This window comes from Crocuta crocuta, unplaced genomic scaffold (assembly GCF_008692635.1).
Source record: "Crocuta crocuta isolate KB4526 unplaced genomic scaffold, BGI_CrCroc_1.0 scaffold205, whole genome shotgun sequence".
Lineage (NCBI taxonomy): Eukaryota > Metazoa > Chordata > Mammalia > Carnivora > Hyaenidae > Crocuta > Crocuta crocuta.
The window spans coordinates 809482-829342 of NW_027530644.1; the positions used below are offsets into that span (position 1 = coordinate 809482).

Genomic DNA, 19861 nt, shown 5'->3' on the forward strand with positions numbered 1-19861 from the left:
ATTTGCTTTTCTAACCAGATAATGGGGACGCTGTTTATCCAAGGACCCCAAGTCGAGAGCCATGGGTCTAGTAAGCCAACTTAAAGAAAATCTGTATGATTATGTTTAAGATCCCATCACCATCAGCTACAAAATCCATAAAATTCTTCTACCAATATAATGTAAAAATGATAAAAATTCAAATCATAATCTTATACTAATATCCATTCTAATCCCATAGCTTAAATAGCACTTTCTTAACTCCTTTTCAAATACCATTATTTTATGTCTAAGTGGAAATGATTTATCTTTCCTCATCTGGACCATTTCAAATTGGTCTTCTCAGCATATGCTAGAGTAATTAATGCATGACATTTTAAGCCATAACACCAGAATCTCAAACAATTCTATAAACTTTCTTTACAAAGTCTGCAAGAATTTTAAACATTTTTCTACCTCTCTTTAAATTTTCAGTGTTATTTAGAAATACCAATAGTGGTAGCATCTATGTATATTAGAGCACACCAAAAGAAACATACACACACACAGTCATTTTTATGCTGAATAGCTTGAGAGAATGGAAGACAGTAGTTCAGAAAAGGCCTCGGAATTTGCTGCCCCCACCATCAGACCATCTGCCCTCTAGGGCATCTTTTTAGTCCTTGTGGAGGGAAACAGTTGGAATATTAATGGCTTGACTTATGAAGGTTCAGTGTGGCAAGAATAGGTCCTACTGTCCATAGTGACAAGATAACAAATGTAATAACTTATGCTGGTCATTTGAAAGTTTGAGATAAATATCCTGAAATCTCAAGCATACTTAAAGATGTCAGTAGAATAAGCCAAGAAATCAACTATAAGGTTGGCAGGTAAACAAGTAGGCACTGTGGGAGATTCTATCCTATTTGACTCCTTCTCCTAGAGGCCACCTTTTCAGTGGCTTCTCCAAGTTATTCTTGTATCAATTTCATACACAACATTCTTAATTGCTCTGGGTCCTTCTTATTTCTCTTTGCCCACCTCATCATTCCTCTCAGTGTTCTAACTCAAAAAAAAAAAAAATTGATATATCACCATTTACCCAACAGTAATAAATATGAACTTACATATATACATACATAGCCCTAAACCTACATATATGGAGACATACAGACAGTCACAAACATGTTTGGACATGGATGGGATCATTTTCATTGAGTCGATATACATTCCTGCATGTGATGATAAACCTATTCACAGGAACAAGCTCATGAGCTATAAATGTTTGTCTTCATGAAAATTAGAGCAACTGGAGTGTACTGACACTTGGAAAGTATTCAAATGTTTAGCTAATTATAACTAACAAATTAGCAGCTAGGGTTCTACGAAAGTATTTTATGTGCTGATAGCATGTTGAAGCCAAAATGTGAAAAATAAAACACACACCCCATAGACCAAATTTAATTAGACTCTGCCACAACAGTAATACAAATATCAAAAGTATGTAAGAATATGCTTGTTTTCTGACTTTCAACTCCCGTGGTCTATAGTATAGGAGAATTGTATAGTTCACTAATTATTAGGCACAAACTTAATTTTTCACACATGTTTCCCTCCTAGGAATTATTGACACATCTTCTAGCATGTCCCAGCCCATTTTAAATATTTCAGACTTTCTAAAAGAGTTTTTGGCACTTTCTACTATCTGTATTGGTTCACAGAGTAGGTCTCCAACTACATTATGAATCAGAAAACAGAAGAAAGTTATTACATACAGTTTGAGTAATTAAAATCACCTGACACCGGCAGAGAAGGACAAATATCATATGTTTGCACGTATAGGAGGATTAGGAGGAACTTGACGGAGGAACAAGGGGGAGAAGAAGGGCGGAAATGGTGGGGGAAAGGGAGAGAGGCAAACCATGAGAGACTCTTGAATGCTGACAAAAACTGAGGACTGATGGATGTGGGGGGGAGGGGGGATGGGCATGGAGGAGGGCACTTTGGGGATGAGCACTGAGTGTTATGTGGAAACTAATTTGACAATAAACTATTTGTAAAAAATAAATAAATAAATAAATAAAAATCTAAAGCTAAAAAAAAAAAAAAATCACCTGACACCAAGGTTTACCTGTGGTTTCATCAAAACTAGCTAAACAAGAGCTCCTACAAAATGTATGGCAAGAATCTTTTATTTTCCTTTCCCAACAGGTTAACAAGAACCTGCTGGTCTTCTCTTGCTTTTGTATTTAGTAAAAGAACAGGTGGCATGAAAAATCATAGGGCTTGTGGCATTCTCAGAAGTGGATGGTGCAGCCTCACAGCTTGATGCTCCCAAGGAGCTAAGTCAGCCCAATGGCGAGAAGAAATAAGGAGATACAGACACATGCCACCCCACTTTCTGCACTTCAGCATGGGTTTTAGAAATGCTGAGCAGAAATGAAAGGACAGCAAAGCCACTTGAAAGTGCAATCTCTAACAGTATAAATTCAACTCAAATGTTCAGACATAACATTACTGGTTCTGAACTCCTCATGTCTCAAATGGAAGGATCCTGAAGTTCTTTTAGGGACACACTGTAGAGCTAGAACAACTGCCTTGTGATTATTCTTTTCTTTCTCACTCATTTATCTTTTTTATTTTGTGATAAATTATATACAATTTGCTTATCTTTACATTCATACTTGTTTGTGTCCAACAAAAAAATTGTTTTCTATGCTTCCAACAACACAGGTCTTATTAATAAAGTTTTTATTAACCTTAAAATATAGCACTTAAGCACATATTAGGGGATGGAGGTTGTGTGTGTTTGGTTTTTTTTTTTAATTTCACTTAGTGTATAACAGTGCAGTTTTACTCTATACACTATAGTTTTGGATGACCACTTAGAAAAAAGAACTAAGATGCAATGTTTGAAGGAAATAGATTTTTTTCCCCCACACAACTTACCCAGAAATTTTCAATTGGTGTGGGAGTTCTGCATACATAATATTTGGTATGTATACAATGCATTTTGTATAACTCTGACCTTTTTGGTATGACTTTAAGTCAACTGTACTTGCCCCAAGTTTAAGACACTTATTAAAAAAAAAACACTAAGAAAGGATCTATTTCTCAGAAATATCCTATAAAACCATTTACCTGAGTACAGGGGTAAAAGAAGGGCTGCTATGAGGTACAGAGTGAAAGGAGAAGGTCATGAAAAGTTAACAAAGAACAATGGCATCCTTTTAAAGAGTCTGAATAACTTATCTCTGAAATAAGAGTGATTCATTCAGGTTCAGCCACCTCAGATTTTAAACACTGAGTCTCGGGGCGCCTGGGTGGCTTAGTTGGTAGAGCGTCCGGCTTTCACTTAGGTCAGGATCTCGCAGTTCGTGGGTTCAAGCCCCGCGTCGGGCTCTGTGCTGACTGCCAGCTCAGAGCCTGGAGCCTGTTTCAGTCTGTGACTCCCTCTCTCTCTGACCCTCCCCTGCTCATGCTGTGTCTCTCTCTCCTAGAAATAAATAAAACATTAAAAAAAAAAAAAGTGGGAAGACATTCTCACTATTTTAAACATGGAGTCTCAAAATGAGTAAGGCAGAGTGAGCTATATCATCCTAAATCATGTAACCAAGTGCAGTTTCCTTTCTTAAAGTGATAGATTAATATAGAACCTTACCTAGTCTGTTAAACAAAAAGAAGTTACAGTAAATGAGTACAAAATAATTCTCTTATAATTGAAGTTCCTATTGGTCAATACACTGACATGACGTAGCATAAGAAATTCTGGCTTTGGAACCTGTTATAGGTCCAAGTCCAGTGCTGCTACAAGTTATGTGGCTTACAGAGATTTTTATTAACTCTATGAGCCTCCCTTTCCTCATATTAAAAGCGAGCGTAACAGGATCTTCTTCATGCAGATAGGAGTTCAGAAGTTAAGTAAAGCCTTTAGCAAAGTCATTGGAATAAGTGTTATGTGGTAAAGAGTGGTTGCTATTATTATTGCTGTGTAATTTCCCAAACTCTTGTCAATAATATTCTATTAACAGTTAATGTAGCATTTTATGTCTCCTGTGTTCTTGCATTTATTCCATTCAATGAATTAGTTGCAAATATAGAGCAGGTATACTAAAATACTATTGGCTCTAAATAATACTTTTTGATTAAGAGAAATGATTGACATTCTATTTAACAAGTTATCACTATTCTTTTCTCCCCAAAAGGTCAGTGTCTATATATTCTTCAAAAAGCAAATAGATACTTAAGAGATCTAGCTCTCTAGAGATGAATATTTACACAGGCTTAGGTTCCATTTCCTTTAGCTCAAGTTTTTCTTTCAATATTTTCTAGAGCATACATTTAGCAGAATTATGTTAAATATTAAAATCTTGTCATAAGGGAACGGGGACTAAGTGATAGCAGACATTCATGAGTGAAACTCTGAATAACTACATCTGTTTCTCCACAGGTCTTGCAAATGTCTTTTAAACACAGCCCTAAAACCTAGGCAAACAGAACTCCAAATTGCCCTCAGCTTTTATGTTTGACCGGGTCCACAGCTTTCTATAAAATGTAAGGTTTGATCTGTGCCATAGGCATTTTTAAAAATCTGAGAATTCTCAGTCCTTAAATCAAAATTCTCAGAAAGTAGAAATAGTGTCTAAGTAAAATAAGATTCATATTTTGACTTCAACATTAACCTATGTGATCAGCTTCTATTTCACAGTGAAATAAATACAGATTGAGGAAAGAATTTAAAAAGTGAATGCCAGACTCTGTACACTCAGTGGGTTACAGATGTATGAAAGTGGTGGCAAAGAGCCACTCCACTTCCTTCAAGATCCAAAAACATTTGGAAGGAAGCCCCAGAAGGAAAGACGTCTGACAGACATGTTCTCTTTGGGGTTTCCTGCCTCCTTTTTGCCAAGCTTCCTAGACCCTTTTGCTTGTTAATAAAGTTCACCAAAAAGACTTTATGAAATGCTGATTTCATAGAGTGAAATTTATATTAAAGGCGTTTTTATGTAGTTGAAGTTTCCTGCCATCTGCATTTCCGTACTGCACAAAGCCATGGAAGCGTGACTTGGAAAGTTAACGAGCATAAGGTGACATTTGATGCGCTTACTATCAGTGGGATATTCAGCCCAAACATGGAATCCAAAACCAGAGACCATGGCTTAGACACTGCAATAGAGAAGCTGCTTCACCCTGAGGGTATCATTATACCCCTCGATGTTTCTACTCCATTTCCCATAAAATAGAATCCTAAGATGCGTATCGTACACCGTGTGAATTAACTCAGTAAAAACAGATATGAAAAGTAAATGAAAAGCTAGATTCTACTTTTTCTGACCTTCCTGGTGGTAGCCAGGAAAGAAAAGACAGGTTTTCAAAAATTCCAAAATTAGTACCTGGATTTGAAAATACACATTATAGTCCAATATGGATAATACAGCAAAACTAAAACTAATTCTAGTTTACAAAAATAATGTCTTTGATATAATTAAATCCATACTCTTGCCAATCAGAAGGTCAGTTAATTTGGCTGAAAGCACCTGAAATTTGTATTATGGATATTTGCAGTATTTAACATATAGAAACTATTTTGTTCTATAGACATTTTTAAAGGATCTGAGTATTTAGGTCTCCTGCAAAACAAAAACGTAAATAAAATAGTTTCATCTCTTGAGAAGATCTCACTCTAGCACTAAAAATGTATTACATACTTAATATATAGATATTTCGATCATTTCCAACATATTTGATAGGGAACTCTACTTCAATGCGGAAAACAAGCATGAGCCCACTCAGCTTTATTCAGGAATTGGGTCTGGCAAAAAGAGAGGCAAGAGACACAAGCCAAACATTCCTAAGAGCCATCACTTGCAAAGGTAAACATCCATTTTCAAATCAAACATGAAAAAAACTAATAAGTCAATTTTCAAAATTAGGGGGCCTGTCAATTATTTCTTTTTCCCTTTAAGAGACAGTAGACGAGATAGATGATACAGATACAGGTTAGTATGTATATACTCAGACACATCAATATTCATACCTACATAACTCTCCATGAATTTATTGTATTAATTCTGCCCAGATATTTTCAAGCATCTTATTCTGACCAGGAAGGTCTTCCATCTATCTGAATCCCATTTGACCTTAAGTCTACCTCCAACACAAAGACTATTATCATCATCACCAACTCCCTCTGCACTGCATTAGAACATATTTAAAGCTGGTGTTTTAAAAGGAATTCTAAAAAAGGAATGCAGGGGAAAAAAAAAAAAGAGGTGAACCAAATAAAAAGCAGGCTCAAGAAATGAGCTTTCAGAAGAAGACAGCAATGAAAAAGGAAAATGTGGCCTGAATAGTGCCCTTGGGACAGAGCATCAGTGGCTCTACTTCCCTTTCCTGCCCACCATGGTCCTCTCACCTTGCTAGCACCAGAGAGCCAGAACACAGCCCTTCCTCTCTCCCAAGGAAGGAAATACCGGCTTCTCTTGTCAAAATCACGTTCAGAACTCACAGCTCTGGTCCCTTCTTCACTGTGTACAAACAATAGTTTTTGTTTGTATTTTAGATTTTTCAGAGAGCCTTTCTACAAGTGGGCTATTACATTATTACTAGGCTTTCCTATGAGCTATATGAAAAAAGTTTAAAAATATAAACATCTATAAACTTGAATAATGTTCTAAATTATCTTTACAGAAAAGTCTATTATACAAAGTCTGATTTTAGAATGAATGCTTTGGGAACAAGATATGCCAAACAGTATTATTTTCTGAAGAAAATGGAAGAATTTCCCCAACAAGATGGTCAGATATGTAGACGAAATGCACCAACACCTGAGTGTTCACTTAGGAATGAATTCTGATTACTCGGAAAAGATCATCCAAAGGGGAAGATGGCAAGTTTCTGGTAATTTAAAGACAAAACTCCTGCTTGCTGCTAATTACAACTAGGTTCTATACTGTTCAAAAAATGCCAAAGTTCAGAAATGTCCTAGGTAGCTCCTTGTGACTGTTCATCAAAGATTAAAAACAAAATAAAATATCTATCGGCACAGGAAGATAATCTGGATGCCCAAGGCACTGAAGTAAACAAATACAGAGTACACATCCTGCTTAAGGCATTTCTATGTCCTTAGCTTTTAAGTGTAGCCTTGACTCAACAAAATACTTCCAGAGGGTAAATTCTGCTTACCTGTCTAAAAGCCAATTTGTATCTCCTGCTTAGACTAACAATAGAGAGACCTGCAGGAGGAAACTAGGCTTCTGTGTGTTGCTTTTTTTATTAGTGCTTTAAGCAGGCTGGACAATCACTTTCAAATCAGAATTTCTGTTAAAAAAATATTCTCCAAATAAATGACTTTGCTTTATCTCTTTTAATATGATCTGTTACATGAAAGTGACCCATAAAGTTATAGTGCTACACAGTCTAGCCCCTTCGTTGATTAGGAAAGCTAAAAAGAAACAAAAGTAAAAGCTAAACTTGGAAAAGGATAGTCAAGGAGAGAAGAAAGGGTCAGGGAAAGTTACAGCACAGAGTGAATAAGCATAAAGAAAGCCAGAAGACTTGGAGGAGCTCACAGCTAATGAAAAAAACAAGAACACAGAGTGGGGGGATGGAAGGATGTGAAAGCCAGCTGGAATGAGAGAAAGCAAGAAATACAGGAGCCAACAGAAATCCAAGGACAGAAAGTATTGGAGATTGAAGGGAACAGGAAATTTATTGGAAACCAAGTTGTTTTTCCTTTTGTATCCAATGCAATTCTATTCCAGGCAGAACTCTAGTCTCAACCTCAAAGAGGGCAGAAGGGAAGTTGAAACTCATAGGAGTCTTTCATGGACAGGAGCCAGGAGCTCTGGAAAGATAGACCAGAGAAAACATGATAGAACAGCAGACTCTCTGAAAGCGGATGCGGCAATACAGCGGTGGCAGCCTCACCCAGCACAGTATTTGCAAAAATAAAACAACATCAACAACAACAAAACAATGTAAAAAATAGCGATGCTTTGGCTCCGCCTCAGAGCTACAGAATCAGAATTTCTGGTACATTTGATAAACACCTCAGGTGCTCCTGATCACCAGAAAAGTTTAGGAAACACAATCTAGTAGGAAAAATCGGGGGCTCTGCAACTAGAGTTGCCTAAATTCAATTCCTAGCTCTGCTATTCACTAGCTGTGGACCATGAACAAGTTATTTTACCTTTCTGCATCCTAGTTACTTAGTTCATAAAATGTATTGTTGAGAGGATTAAATGAGTTATTGTATGTAAAGCAGTTAGCAGTACCTAGTCCATATTGAATACTCCACAGTAGTAGCTATATGACTAAAAAAGTGCCCTGAATAGAGCATTCATACAAAATATTGTATCTTAATTGATTTAAAAATATGAGAAGTATATATGTATATATAAGTTGGATCCTGGATGAGGTATGTGTGGGATGAAATAATCATAGGAGCAGTGTTCCCAATGGTCCAGAGACCAAGCCACAACCATAAGGGTATCTGCTGTTAATATCCGCATTCACCAGCCAGGTATTTCCCTTCAGGAATCAACATATAAACAACACTGACAAAAAAGGCTTTTGTTTTTCTGTCTTTTTTTTTTTTTTCAAAAGCACATGTAAGTCAATTCAAATTAAAAGGGATTCCAAGATGTGCAGTCTCCATGCTCGAGAGATGAGGACTCTCTTGAAATGCAATAAATCCAGGTCCTGGCTCATGCCAAGATACCCAAAGAGAACCACATCCATCACAAGGCTGTTGAGGATCAAACACGTGGTAACCCACTTTATTTTACAATCCTGTTTTCTTTGGTCATTTCCCAAAATATTATTCCCAACAACCATCTACTTCTTCTATAGAACCCCACATAGTTTTCTGCCTTTCTTGTTATGTGAAAACTCAACTCTCCTCATTTTTCCATCTGGAAACAGCTCTGTAATCACAAGCTCCACTACATTCACAACCTCTTAAGTGAACATTCCTATCATCCTCTGGCCTCAAATGAAGCCTTTCTCACCCGTGTGGAAAGCACCTGACTGGAATTGTCTCACATAGAGACTGCTTAGTTTCCTACGCCTTGCTTAGTGACCACAAATATGGACGACATCTTTGGTTTCCATTACTTCCTGAAAATTGTTGCTCTTTTTTACTTGTGTAAAAACTCCTCTTCCTTGGAGATCCATGTGATTTGGCTGTACGGTCTGTTATCTCTGAGGACTTGAACCTTCTATCTACCAAAACCAGTAGAACTTAGTTTTCCATTGTTCCCTTATCCCCAGATTTTGACAATGTTCTGCAGTGTATTCAAGGTCCTGGTGAACTTTCCATCCACTATTCAACTTCCACTGAAATTTACTGGGTTTACTTCATTTGAGCCATTAAATCACATGGCCATACAAAGGGCTTATCACTGCTTGTGACTGCTCACTTTGTAAACTTCTGATCACAATTATCTGTATTTTAAACTTTCTAAGTTTGTTGTGCCCATGACTAAAATCTTTGGCTTCATGAGTAATACAGGTCTTTGGAACTCTACTTTCACCTACCTGTCAGAGGCCTTATGGCAATATACCTGGTAACGTGTTATGAGAGGAGCCATGGTGTAATAATGTAACACACTTTTTCTAAGGATAAGTTCATTCTGTGAAATACATATTTTGTTCCAAACAATCATACTGACTTAAATATAAAATAATACCAAAAAGTATAAACAGCCTCAGAGATTAAAAAAAATATAAAGTGGTGAGTGAGGCTGGTAGGTATAGCAGACAATAGGATAATCAACAGTCATGCATAATCACACATAATTAAAGGTAAAGCCACCTAATGATACAATCAGATAAGCAGCTTCTAAGAGACACATTTAAAGCAAAATGATAGAGAAATGAAAGTGCCTTAAGACAGGTCATTTTTTTTAAAAAAGGCCAAAATTACATAAGCTAAACATTCAAATAAAGGAAATTAAAACAAACGTTAATTTAAAAAAACAGAAATAGAGGATTTTTTCAAGAAATAGAAATTAGTTATTAGCACATCACACGTACGCACAAAGATACAAACATATAAATATAGACAAGAGGATCAACAAACCTACAAAATACTTCAAATGAACTGATTAAATATGTGGACATCCAGAAAGGCTTAAGAATTGACAAAAAGAATGAAATAGAAATAAGGCAACACAAAGGATTAAAAGTAAAGGATGATGACAAAAATATGTTTACAAACTTCGTATCCATAAAATCAAAGATTTGAGATAAACATATTAATAGAGACATTATGAAGGGACTATCCATGTAATCATTCATTGATATATTCAGCATATTTTACTGAACTATGTCGCGCATAAGTAAATAGTGTTACTGTTTCTCTAAAGCCAAAGACTGGAGTATAATTTTATTCTTTTTAAAATATCTTTCATAATTTTTACAGTGAAAACCATTAGAATAGTCTATTTTTCCATAAAATATTTTTCCTGAAGCAGCCAGTCATCATTTTATTCCTTTCTTTGAACTTTAAGTTGTTACTCTATACAAATTTCCAGCTATAAGATAAATAAGGTCTGAGAATCTAATGTATAATACAGTGATTATAGTTAATAATACTGTATTGGGGAACCTGGGTGGCTCAGTTGGTAAAGCACATGACTCTTGATTTTGGGCTCAAGTCATGATCTCACAAACCGAAAGACTGAGCACTACATCAGGCTCCATGCTGAGTGTAGAGACTGCTTGGGATTCTGTCAGTCTCTCTCTCTGTCTCCCCTTGCCTCCCTCTCCCCCTGCCCTCCCCTACCAATGCTCACTCATTCGTTCAAAATAAACATTAAAAAAATACTGTATTACATGCTTGAAAGTTGCTAACAGAAGATCTTATACGTTCTCACCACAAAAAAAAGAAATCCTAATTATGTGATGCATTTCAAGTGTTAGCTAATGCTGAAGTGGTAATCATTCTGCAATATGTAAGTATATTAAGTACGTATACCTTAAAACTACACAGTGTTATATGTTAATTGTATCTCAGAAAGCTAGGAGATTATTTACTCTCAACACTTGGCATATTACCTGGAATGTAACTACTTCAAATTTTTTGTAAAATGGTAAATTAATATAATTTTTTTACACATTTTCCCTCATATTGTTAGCATTTCAGCTAGCTTGTTTGGAATGAACTTCAGAGAACCACCAGAGTATCTGGACAAAACATGAATGAACAACACTTATTAGATAGCCTTAGGGAGTTGCCAAGGTAGGGAGTACTTCAGTGGCCCATGTACCACGCCGAAGAAAAACAAAGTGGGAAGACCAACACTGAGCATGACTTTTCCTCTTGAGACTTTGGCTAATTCTGTATCAGCAGCTGAGCTGATACAGAGCTTCTAGGAGCCTTAGAGGCTGGGCAAACAATAGTTTGAATTCAGGTACCAACTAGGAGGAGTTACGCTGGTCAACACCATAGGCTTGTTAGTTAGAACCACTGAAGAGCTACTATATAAAAGGGTGAAGAGAAAGACAAATCCTCACAAATGAGGTAGACCCAGGCTCAAATTAACCAAGCATCTGATTGACTTAAAGTAAGCTATCCTTATACTTCCTGGGAGCTAAAAGCTAAAGATCCATTTTGTCCCTCACATCTGTAAGAATGGCTATTATCAAAAATCCAAGAAAAAGTTTTATGAAGGATGTGTGTGTGGTAAAGGAAAAACTCTCATGTATTGGTGGTGGGAGTGTAAACTGGTGCAGCCACTATGGAAAACAGTATGGCGAGTCCTCCAGAAATTAAAAATAGAACTGCCATATTATCTAGCAAATCCACCTCAAATTATTTATCCAAAGGAAATCACTATATTGAAATGGTTATCTGCACCCACATGTTCACTACAGTATCATTTACAATAGCCAAAACATGAGAACATTTTAAGTGTTCATCAACAGATGAATGAATAAATAAGATGTAGTACATACATGTAGGCATATTTTTCAGCCTTAAAAAAGAAGGAAATGCTGACATTTGTGACAAGATGGACAGACATTAAGGGAATTATGCAAAATAAAATAAGTCAAGCAAAGAAAGACAAATACAGTAGAATATCATTTGTATGTGGAATCTGAAAAATCAAACCAGCAAGCTCAGGGATCCTAGGTGGCTCAGTTGGTTGAGTGTCAAACCTCGGCTCAGGTCATGATCTCACAGTATGGGAGTTTGAGCCCTGCATTGGGCTCTGTGCCAACAGTGTGGAGCCTGCTTTGGATTATCGGTCTTCCTCTCTCTCTGCCCCTTCCCTGCTTCTGCACTAACTCTAAAAAACATTTAAAAAATACTAAGTAAATAAATAAATAGAACTCACAGAGAATAGATTATTGGTTCCTAGAGGTGGGGGTTGGGGGCAGAGAAGAGGAGGTAGGAAAATAGAAAAAAAAAAAAAAAAGATAATCCTTTCTAGAAAAGAGTAACTTGAGGAGTCTCACGATAGGTCTAGAATTTTCATGTTTTGGGTCTTTACACACACTGAAAAATCAATAAGCATTCCAAAAGATACATATATCAGACCCACTACAGACCTGAATATTTGAGCTGTCAGACATGGAACTTAACTCTAATACTCAAGAATTCATAAGATAGAGAATGTAGCAAAGAACTAAAAAATGGTTTTAAAAAGCACATAGAAATGCATTAACTCAAAAATGAACTAAAATTAAGAACTCAATAAATTCGATGAATAGCAAATTAAAACTGAAGAGAGAATTAGTGAAATGGAGTACAGGTGAGAAGAAAATATTCAGACTGAGCATACAAAAAAAGATGGAAAATACAAAAATGAGTGGAAGAAAAAGATGGAGCACAGGGAAATTTTATGATTTTTTCAAATTATAGGCCCAAGTGAAGGGATTAAAAAGGAAACAGAAGCAATACTTAGGAATAAATGGTTGAAAAATTTCACAAGCATATGAATGCCAACAAAGCTTAAAGCCAGAGATCCAAGAAATGTTATTAACCATTAGCAAATAGCAAATGCAAAGAAAATTAAATCTAGACACATCATAGTCACAATCCTGGAAACCAAAGACAATGAGCAGACACATTATTATCAAAGAAGCAAAAATAAGTCTTATAGCTCATGTCATTATCTCTGGCTTCCACTTTATTATTGAGGAATCTGCATTTTGTGCTATTGTCATATATTTAAACTTCTTACCTGGAATATATATTTATAGTCAATATTAACTTATATTTATGCACATTATATATGTAGGTATCAAAATAAACATAATTTCAAACTATACTAAAAATCAGATTTTTACTACAGAAAATATTAAAACAATTACTTCTAGCTGAAGGAAGATATTTCAGATGGAAAATGGAGATGAAGAAAGGAATGAAGACAAAGAAATACATTCATGAATATAAATGTATAGTGACTATATATGTTTTACAAATATACCACATGTAAAATTAACATTATACTACACTATAAAAAGTACATGGCAGTAATGGAGCTAAAGTACTATATTTACTGTTTAATAAGTTGTAATAGTGCCAATTTATTTAATATTTTAATAAGCCCAGGATGTGTGTTGATATCTTATAGATAGCAGCTAAAAGTAAAAGTAAAAAATATATAATTAACAAGCTATTGCAGGGGGAAACTAAATAATTATAGGTCATTTCAAAAGAAGCTATAAAAGAGAAAGGGGGTGTCATAATGGAAGAGAAAAAAAAAAAGAGGGGAAATAACCACCTGAGACAAATAAAAAACAGTAAAAGGGTACTTTTTTTTTCCCCCTGAAAATCCTTCCCCAGTCCTCCTAAGGTATTTAGTAAATATGCTAACGACTGCATAGGTGCAAACTAAAGAGCATGTAGTCACATTATCCTCTGATTAAATTTAAGTAGAAATATATTTAGTTTAAATTCCAGAGCAATTTGAACACAAATACTTTCCTTGAATCATAATTTTTGCTAAGAGCCAATGTAACTTAAAGTAATCAGGATATAATGTACAATAACTATAAAGTTAAAGTCACATAATCTACGATTTTGCTTTCATACATCTAATATATTCAAGATAGTTTGCATCAGAATTTAGATCATTCAGAATTTTATTATCACAATGAGTTATTAATATATGAAGAAATTGTGGCACCTGGGTGGTTCAGTTGGTTAAGTGTCTGACTTCAGCTCAAGTCATGATCTCGGGGTTTGAGAGTTCAGACTCTGCACTGACATTGCAGAGCTTCTTGGGATTCTCTTTCTCTCCCTCTCATTCTGCCCCACCACAACTCTTCTCTCTCTTCTATCAATATAAATAAGCTTTAAAAAATAAAAAAATAATATAAGAAGAAATTTAGATACTGCTTAAGCAGCACTTGGAAGTCAAAATGGAATTGCTTTCACAGGTTGTATCTGGTTTGATTACATTTAATCAAAACCTTGAAACATACCAATGAAACCAGCTTCTTCATACCCATTTTAACAAAGACACACATAGAAAATAAAACAGGCCTTAAGAGATAGCTTGAACCATAGAATGATCAATTTTAACCTCCTGGTCTATTAACNGTATCAAAATAAACATAATTTCAAACTATACTAAAAATCAGATTTTTACTACAGAAAATATTAAAACAATTACTTCTAGCTGAAGGAAGATATTTCAGATGGAAAATGGAGATGAAGAAAGGAATGAAGACAAAGAAATACATTCATGAATATAAATGTATAGTGACTATATATGTTTTACAAATATACCACATGTAAAATTAACATTATACTACACTATAAAAAGTACATGGCAGTAATGGAGCTAAAGTACTATATTTACTGTTTAATAAGTTGTAATAGTGCCAATTTATTTAATATTTTAATAAGCCCAGGATGTGTGTTGATATCTTATAGATAGCAGCTAAAAGTAAAAGTAAAAAATATATAATTAACAAGCTATTGCAGGGGGAAACTAAATAATTATAGGTCATTTCAAAAGAAGCTATAAAAGAGAAGGGGCGTGTCATAATGGAAGAGAAAAAAAAAGAGGGGAAATAACCACCTGAGACAAATAAAAAACAGTAAAAGGGTACTTTTTTTTTCCCCCTGAAAATCCTTCCCCAGTCCTCCTAAGGTATTTAGTAAATATGCTAACGACTGCATAGGTGCAAACTAAAGAGCATGTAGTCACATTATCCTCTGATTAAATTTAAGTAGAAATATATTTAGTTTAAATTCCAGAGCAATTTGAACACAAATACTTTCCTTGAATCATAATTTTTGCTAAGAGCCAATGTAACTTAAAGTAATCAGGATATAATGTACAATAACTATAAAGTTAAAGTCACATAATCTACGATTTTGCTTTCATACATCTAATATATTCAAGATAGTTTGCATCAGGATTTAGATCATTCAGAATTTTATTATCACAATGAGTTATTAATATATGAAGAAATTGTGGCACCTGGGTGGTTCAGTTGGTTAAGTGTCTGACTTCAGCTCAAGTCATGATCTCGGGGTTTGAGAGTTCAGACTCTGCACTGACATTGCAGAGCTTCTTGGGATTCTCTTTCTCTCCCTCTCATTCTGCCCCACCACAACTCTTCTCTCTCTTCTATCAATATAAATAAGCTTTAAAAAATAAAAAAATAATATAAGAAGAAATTTAGATACTGCTTAAGCAGCACTTGGAAGTCAAAATGGAATTGCTTTCACAGGTTGTATCTGATTTGATTACATTTAATCAAAACCTTGAAACATACCAATGAAACCAGCTTCTTCATACCCATTTTAACAAAGACACACATAGAAAATAAAACAGGCCTTAAGAGATAGCTTGAACCATAGAATGATCAATTTTAACCTCCTGGTCTATTAACGGAATCTTCTGTAAAACCAGTGTCATTAGCAAAATATTAGAAACTCAAATAATTTAATTAGTGGAGTTGTGGTACAATAAGCCTTTCATTTACATTGACCCATTTTGTATTTGATAATAAACTGTGCAACTTCAAATGCGTGTATATTTATACATACACATATTCAGTATTTATTTTTAATCCTAATAATTTATCAGGGATACATTATTACCTCTAACGTGTAAACAGAAATTTTAAGATCTAGCCAGGATATCGCCTGCACAAAAATCACAGAATGAATTGGTAGCAGAAAAAGATCTAGGTTTCCAATCTTCTATTGCCTAGCACAGGATTCTTCCAAACTATAGCATCCTATCTGTCCCAACTATTACCAAACTGTTTCAAATCACAGGGGTCCTGCTCATCATTCTCGCTGCCATTTTACGGTGAACACATGATTAAGCACTGTGCTGTCTCTTCACAAACCCCAGAATCCATTTGCAAGTCTACTCCCGATCAAAGCATGACTAGCTTCTATGAAATAATAAGGTTAAGACTCAAACAGTAATAATTCCATCTACTATCACTAAGACCAAACTGTATTGATGACACTCAGTATCATTCTCCTAATATTACCATTTATTTAACTAATATTTATCATTGTACTACAATGTACCAATCATTGATCTGGCAAGTGCTAACAGGAATTTCATGGTCCCCAGAAGCATAAGAGAAACATTCATTCATTTGATCATTAAGTATTTACCGGCCATTAAAAACTAACCAGACATTTTGTTAGTTGCTGAGGATGGTGGATATTTCCTTTACTTTTATGATGCTTAGAATCTGGTAGAGAACTAAACATCAAATAATCACAAAAAAATATATATATACTTTATATTATATATGTTGAATTGTGCACTGAGCAGTATAGGATAGCAAGGGTTGCTTAAGAGTCTTGGCAAGATTTCTTGGAAATGCAACATTTGAGCAAAGATCTGAAGGGTAAACAGAAGTTAATTCGCTGAAAAGAATCTTCCCAGCAGAGGGGGAGAACGATCAAAGGCCATGGTTCCAGAGGAAACATTATTAAGAATTCAAAGAAGGCCACTGTGGCAAGAACAAAAGAATACCTTTAAACGGTGTTGCAGAGAGATGCAAAGAAAATACCATTTGAAGCCTCAGACACTTTAAAAGTTGTTGTACTCATTCCTAACAGTAATGGACGTTCATAGAAGGCTATAAAATGGGGGAACAGCAGAATTCTATTTGAAGTAGAGAACATCTTCCAAGTAGCCATACAAACAGTGGACTGAAGAAGGACCGTACTTGTCCAGTAGTCCATGAGAGATAATGCCATTTTAAATTCGGTAGTAGCAATAAAATTGGAGAAATATAGATGGATTTGAGAGAAAGTCAAGAGGTAAAATTGCAGGACTTTGTCATACTTTGGATGAAGAAAATAAAGAGCTCTTGGTTTGTGGCTTGTAGAACTGAATGAATTGTGATGGGGTTCTTAGGATAGGAAACAGTGGAGAAGGTCTGGAGATTAAGGAGGGAGAACGTGAATCCAGTTTTGGAAATGTTGAGTTTGAATTGCTTTTTCAATATGCAAATGATGACGTCAAAAGAGCAGCTGAACATCAGGACTAGAGCCTAAGAGGGAGGTGGGAATAAATCTAGATAAATAAATATACAATATATATATATATACAATATAAATAGGAAGTGAAACTGTGAGTGTGGTAAGGAATCATGAGGAACTGATCATTTCCCAGGCAGGCAGAAGCCACTAAGTCAGGCTGGTTCCAGAGTTAGGAACCAGAGAGGTAGGCTTTAAAAGCAGTTACAGGTGTTGTTAAACAGATGCCAAGGAAGAGAGATCAATTGCCATGAGTTAAGTGTCAGGTGTCAGGTGTCAATGGTGCTGTGAATTCAAGGAAGATTTAAAAATTACAATGCAACAAGATTGGGACTAAAACAGAATTATGTATCAAGTGTCATGAGAGCACAGAAATGGGGCTTTAACTCTGGGCAGGGCCAAAGAGTTGGTCAAAAGAAGTGACATTTAAGCTGTGTTTGAAAAATGAATAGGAGTTTCCCAGGCAAAGCAGTCAGGGGATAAAAGCGTGATATTTAGAGAATGTATAGCTGTTTCTCATATTGCCAGTCATTTTCAATTACCCTGCTTCCGCATCTTAACCGGGCAAAGTAGACATGCTCAGGTAGCAGCCCAGGCTCCATCATTGACCCCACAATCCACAAAATTAGAATGTAAAGGAGAGAAATACAGTGTTAATAATTGAGTCCTGTAAAGTCTCAGAGTTAGGGAATAAAAACTAAGGGTTACTATATAACAGACTGAATATTGTTATAATAGCTAAAAATCAAATAAGAATGTAGAAAAATTAAGTAGTTATGTAAACATACAAGAAGAATAACTTTCTCTTTCATGTGTTCTCAGCAACAGGCTTTTAGCCAGATGACCACACCCATCTTTTAAGTAAGGGGAAGCAATGTATCTTTCTGATTGCTTTTGAAAGAATCCACAAATGCTGAATTCCAATTTGTAGAACCAAGATTACGATTTCACATAAGGGTATGCTAAACTGAGGATACGCTAAATGTAAAACTACAGGAAAAGGGAAACCCAGTATTAGAACAGTCGATTTAAAGCTACATAGTAAAATTATGTTTACCTACTAACATGATTAACACAAGTTACTATTCTTTTCACAAGATGAATCAGAACAAACATTTTGCATCCAGCAACATTCAAAAAAGAGCAAAACCCTTATAGTGTCCCTTCCTTTGTCCATGGTTTAACATTCATATAACAATGATCATNGAAATTATGTTTACCTACTAACATGATTAACACAAGTTACTATTGTTTTCACAAGATGAATCAGGAACAAACATTTTGCATCCAGCAACATTCAAAAAAGAGCAAAACCCTTATAGTGTCCCTTCCTTTGTCCATGGTTTAACATTCATATAACAATGATCATGGTTACTACTTGCAGAATTTTACATTGTGATCTCCTTTAAAGGAAAAGCAAATGTCTTTATACATACTTTTTTTTTTTCATTTACCTGCCATTTGAGAGTGCATTAAGCTGCAAACACGTGGATACTATTACGTTGCCTGTTGTCTTAAAATGGGTATTCAGGAATCACAGGGAAATAAACTTTGGTTTGAAATTGCTATTATTTACAATTTTTTAAGCTTATTGAACTGTGTTGAAGCATAAATACATTAGAGATAATTAATGGTACGACAGATAATTACATTCTACCATTTTTTCCCCTAGCCTTATATGTTGGCATCATTCTTTTTCCTGACAAACATTTTGACAAATGTGTCCTCTCTGTTCCACGGTACAGGGAAGGAAATGAAAACAAAGGCACTCTTCCTGGAGGAATGCCTACACATACTTATTACATAATGCATCCCCTTCGGGGATAAAACAAAGAAGAAACCGTTTCCTTTGGAAGGCCACAGGTAGGGGTTTTGCTGGATCTGAGCTATACAGGCGGGTCTACATATTCACAGCACAGAGAGGATGGGGACCCTTTTAAGAGGTGAGGCCTAACAAAACGGAACTGCTGCGGAAAGGGCCCTAGGGTGCGGTGGCTACATAACAGGGAGAGAGACTAGCTGGCAGTGTGCAAAAGGGTGGGGACATCCTGGGCCGCGAGGTGGTACCTGCGCAGGGTCGAGCGCCCCAGCCACTGAATCCCCGATCCAGAGATGCTCCCGGAGAAGCTGCTGGTAGCTGAGGCAATGCTTCACCGCTGATGGCACATTCCCCATGGCGGGGCCTGGGACCGCAGACGGCGATGGGAGGGTGCCGGGAGCCTGCAGGACAGGGATGCGGAGCGAGCGGCGCTGGCTGGGAGCGCGCCCCTCCGGGCCACGGGCCGCGGGCACAGGCCCCGCCCCGCGCACTGNGCAACCAGAGAAGAAAGGGAATGGAACCCAAGGCTACTCAAGTGTGGCGCCGTTTTCCTTACTGCGCTGAGCGTGCGGGGCTGTCTGCACACGCCCCACTTACCGACT

General features: G+C 36.1%; 1 protein-coding gene across 2 annotated transcripts in view; it reads right to left on the minus strand.

The window, feature by feature from the left end:
* The window catches only part of HMGCLL1 (3-hydroxy-3-methylglutaryl-CoA lyase like 1), a 183149-nt gene extending 163534 nt beyond the window's left edge, over positions 1-19615 (minus strand). For both annotated transcript variants that reach the window (XM_077769097.1, XM_077769096.1), the window contains exon 1: positions 19508-19615. In XM_077769097.1, coding sequence (XP_077625223.1) covers positions 19508-19615 — 108 coding nt within the window. The remainder of the gene's footprint in view (positions 1-19507) is intronic.
* Positions 19616-19861: the final 246 nt, after the last annotated feature.